This window comes from Balaenoptera acutorostrata, chromosome 2, assembly GCF_949987535.1.
Source record: "Balaenoptera acutorostrata chromosome 2, mBalAcu1.1, whole genome shotgun sequence".
NCBI classification, from domain to species: domain Eukaryota; kingdom Metazoa; phylum Chordata; class Mammalia; order Artiodactyla; family Balaenopteridae; genus Balaenoptera; species Balaenoptera acutorostrata.
In genome coordinates, this window is record NC_080065.1 from 123,976,777 (window position 1) to 123,981,377 (window position 4,601).

Sequence of the window (4,601 nt, forward strand, 5' to 3'; positions counted from 1 at the left end):
AGCTTCGGTCCGGGAGTCCTCAGCTGTGGCTTGAGCGCTAAGCTTCCTCGAGGCCTGGGCACCCAGGGTGTGGGGGCCGGCGTCAGGCCCAGGGTGCGGGATGGCAGTGCCTATGGCTCTTGGAGAGGGGGCTTCACGTCACTCCGGGTCCTCCCGGCTCGTCTTGCCATATTAGGGCTTCCTGCTTCCCATTTATGGCCATGTACGTCACGAAGGAGGTGGGTCCATGTCGTTCCAGACCCTTCAAATAGAGGCGGATCCGGGGAGTCGCGAGAGATCCCAGCGCGCAGAACTCGGGGAGCCGCCGCCGCCGCCAGCTGCCGCCGCCGCCAGCTTCCGCCGCAGGACCGGCCCCTACCCCATCCTCGGCAGCTGCGCCGCGTCTACACCGGCCGGCGGCGAGGGCGAGCCGGCAGACCCCACCTGCGCTCTCCACAGTGTGCCCCGCGCCCCGCATGTGACCTGGCCAGGCCCCCGAGAGGTGTCCCCCGCAGCTCCTGCCCCGGGCTGCGCCCACCCGCCCCAACACCAGCTCTCCAGCCCGCCAGTCCGGGATGGCGGCAGCCAAGGCCGAGATGCAGCTGATGTCCCCGCTGCAGATCTCCGACCCTTTTGGCTCCTTTCCTCATTCGCCCACCATGGACAACTACCCTAAGCTGGAAGAGATGATGCTGCTGAGCAATGGGGCTCCCCAGTTCCTCGGTGCCTCCGGGGCCCCGGAGGGCAGCGGCGGTAACAGCAGCAGCAGCGGGGGCGGTGGAGGTGGAGGGGGCGGCAGCAACAGCAACAGCAGCGGCGGCGCCTTCAACCCTCAGGGGGAGGCGAGCGAGCAGCCCTACGAGCACCTGACCGCAGGTAAGCTGTGGCCTACGCCGAGAGCTAGCCCCTTCGCCACCATCCTGGCGTCTGGTCCTTCCCCACGGGCTTTGCAGCGCCCCCTTCATCGCGGCAGTGCTCCTGGACTTCAGGGATGCAAGTGGGGTTTCCCTTATATTCCTCTCATCCCCAAGGTCCTGTATTAGAGGAATGCTTGGGGACATCCCCCCACCCCCTCCTCGTCCTTAATTGTGCGCAGGGGAGCCAGCTTTTGTTTTGGATGGAGAGCTGTGGGGCTGCGGGGGTGGGGGGAGGGGGGATGGGGAGAGGGCTTGTTTTGACGAGCAGGGCTGCGCCCCCTCCGCCTCCAGAAAGGCTAGCCTGCCGCCTGTCCCCAGGGAAGGACCGTGATCCTTGGCCAGGGATGCCCTGGCAGCCCAGGGTAGGGGTCGCGCACTAGCGGTGGCCGAGGGGGTGCTGGCGGGAATCCCTCGCCCGCGCAGACGCTGCTGCGGAACGCTGGGAGCTGCAGTGGAGGGGGATTCTCCGTATTTGCGTCAGCTGTTGTTGAAATGGGTTCTGCCTCTGGAGCGGGTCCAGGAACATTGCAATCTGCTGCTATCAATTATTAACCAGCTCAAGAGTCAATGGTAGCTGGCCCGACCTCTCGCCTGGCAGCGTGGGTCCTCCTCGCCCTCCAGTGATTGCTCTCCAGTAACCAGGCCTCCTCCCTCTCTCTTTCCTGCCAGAGTCTTTTCCTGACATCACTCTGAATAACGAGAAGGTTCTAGTGGAGACGAGTTACCCCAGCCAAACCACCCGGCTGCCCCCCATCACCTACACTGGCCGCTTCTCTCTGGAACCTGCACCCAACAGTGGCAACACCTTATGGCCTGAGCCCCTCTTCAGCCTGGTCAGCGGCCTCGTTAGCATGACCAACCCCCCAGCCACCTCATCCTCAGCATCATCTCCAGCGGCCTCCTCCTCTGCCTCCCAGAGCCCACCCCTGAGCTGCGCAGTGCAGTCCAACGACAGCAGCCCTATTTACTCAGCGGCACCCACCTTCCCCACACCTAACACCGACATCTTCCCTGAGCCACAAGGTCAGGCCTTTCCAGGCTCAGCAGGCACCGCGCTTCAGTACCCACCTCCTGCCTACCCTGCTGCCAAGGGTGGCTTCCAGGTCCCCATGATCCCTGACTATCTGTTTCCACAACAGCAGGGGGACCTGGGCTTGGGCACCCCAGACCAGAAACCCTTCCAGGGCCTGGAGAGCCGTACCCAGCAGCCTTCGCTCACTCCACTCTCTACCATCAAAGCCTTTGCCACACAGTCGGGCTCCCAGGACCTGAAGGCCCTCAACACCACCTACCAGTCCCAGCTCATCAAACCCAGCCGCATGCGCAAGTACCCCAACCGACCCAGCAAGACTCCCCCCCATGAACGCCCCTACGCCTGCCCCGTGGAGTCCTGTGACCGCCGCTTCTCTCGCTCAGATGAGCTCACCCGCCACATTCGCATCCACACCGGCCAGAAGCCCTTCCAGTGCCGCATCTGCATGCGCAACTTCAGCCGCAGCGACCACCTCACCACCCACATCCGCACCCACACAGGCGAGAAGCCATTCGCCTGTGACATCTGTGGGAGAAAGTTTGCCAGGAGTGATGAACGCAAGAGGCATACCAAAATCCACTTGCGGCAGAAGGACAAAAAAGCAGACAAAAGTGTGGCCTCTGCCGCTACCTCCTCTCTCCCTTCCTACCCATCCCCAGTGGCTACCTCCTACCCATCCCCAGTCACTACCTCTTACCCATCCCCAGCCACCACCTCATACCCATCACCCGTGCCCACCTCCTACTCCTCTCCCGGCTCCTCGACCTACCCATCGCCTGTGCACAGTGGTTTCCCGTCACCCTCCGTGGCCACCACATACTCCTCCGTTCCTCCTGCTTTCCCCGCCCAAGTCAGCAGCTTCCCTTCCTCAGCTGTCACCAACTCCTTCAGCGCCTCCACAGGGCTTTCGGACATGACGACCACGTTTTCTCCCAGGACAATTGAAATTTGCTAAAAGGAAAGGAAAAAGGGAGAAAATGAAACACAGGAGACTTAAAGGAGGAGAGGAGGAGATGGCCGTAGGAGGGGGCTCCTCTTAGGTCAGATGGAGGTTCTCAGAGCCAAATCCTCCTTCTCTACTTGACCCCAGGGTCGCTGTGGAAGGTCTGTTGGCCAACAATTCTTTCTGTCCACTTCCCTTTCCTCCCCAGGACCTACTCCCTTTGACTTCAGCTGCCTGAAACAGCCATGTGCAAGGTCTTCACTTCTATCCAAAGAACTTGATTTGCATGGATTTTGGATATATCATTTCAGTATCATCTCCATCTTATGCCTGACCCCTTGCTCCCTTCAATGCTAGAAAATCAAGTTGGCAAAATGGGGTTTGGGCCCCTCAGAGTCCAGCCCTGTACTCTTGTACAGTGTCTGTGCCATGGATTTTGTTTTTCTTGGGGTACTCTTGATGTGAAATAATTTGCATACTCTATTGTATTATTTGGAATTAGATCCTCACTTTGGGAAAAAAAAAAAAAAGAAAAGCCAAGCAAACCAATGGTGATCCTTTGTTTTGTGATGATGCTGTGACAATTAAGTTTGAAGCCTTTTTTGAAACAGCAATTCTCGGTATTAATCAGAGCATGTGTCAGAGTGTTGTTCTGTTAACCTTTTTGTAAATATTGCCCGACTGTACTCTCACATGTGGCAAAATATGGCTTGGTTTTTCTCGTTTTTTTGAAAAGTTTGGGGTTTTTTTTGTCCTTTTGGTTTAAAAAGTTTCACGTCTTGGTGCCTTTTGTGTGATGCGCCTTGCTGACGGCTTGACATGTGCAATTGTGAGGGATGTGCTCACCTCTAGCCTTAAGGGGGGCAAGGAGTGGTGATTTGGGGGAGGCTTTGGGAGCAAAATAAGGAAAAGGGCTGAGCTTGAGCTTCAGTTCTCCAGAATGTAAGAAAACAAAATCTAAAAATCTGAACTCTCAAAAGTCTATTTTTTTAACTGAAAATGTAAATCTATATATATATATTCAGGAGTTGGAATGTTGTAGTTACCTACTGAGTAGGCGGCAATTTTTGTATGTTATGAACATGCAGTTCATTATTTTGTGGTTTTATTTTACTTTGTACTTGTGTTTGCTTAAACAAAGTGACTGTTTGGCTTATAAACACGTTGAATGCGCTTTACTGCCCATGGGATATGTGGTGTATATCCTTCAGAAAAATTAAAAGGAAAATAAAATAGCTGTGGTTGGGTGTGTTTCCTGGGCTAGGGGGAGGCCTCTGTAGTAGCCGTCTCTATCGAGGGGTTTGAGGGGCTTTTCCAGAGACAAGGATATTCCAACCAGAGACGTGCCCACTGTGTGTCGCTGGAGTGAATTCTTTGAGAATTGGGTTTGGGTCTCCTCTTCTTGATACTGGGCCCATTCCTCAGTCTGGTGGGCTTCAGGCTTATCTTGGTTAGTGAAAGCTAAAAAAGGCCAGAGGTAGAGGTGGAACATGTGTGGCCAGAGGCAGCACCATTCTAGCCCCAAATGTCTGACCAGCCCGGCCCCCATCTCTACCCAGGATTGGGAATTCCGTGTTCTTGGGAATCTCTGCCCTATACACCTGGGGGAGATAAGGGATGGGCAGAGGGCTTTGGGAAACAGTAACAAAACTGGGGCTGCCTCAGCCTCTCCCTCCCATCCTCCATGTCCCCAGAAGCCTGAGGGTATCGAAGAAGATTAGAAGAGGCA

At 56.1% G+C, this 4,601-nt stretch overlaps 1 protein-coding gene across 1 annotated transcript; it reads left to right on the plus strand.

The window, feature by feature from the left end:
- The first annotated feature begins 240 nt into the window (after positions 1 to 240).
- EGR1 (early growth response 1) lies at positions 241 to 4,109 on the plus strand. Its single transcript, XM_007172227.2, has 2 exons — positions 241 to 855; positions 1,566 to 4,109. The coding sequence occupies exons 1-2, from the start codon at positions 555 to 557 to the stop codon at positions 2,882 to 2,884; spliced, it is 1,620 nt and encodes a 539-aa protein (XP_007172289.2). The 5' UTR covers positions 241 to 554; the 3' UTR covers positions 2,885 to 4,109.
- The last annotated feature ends 492 nt before the right edge of the window (positions 4,110 to 4,601 follow it).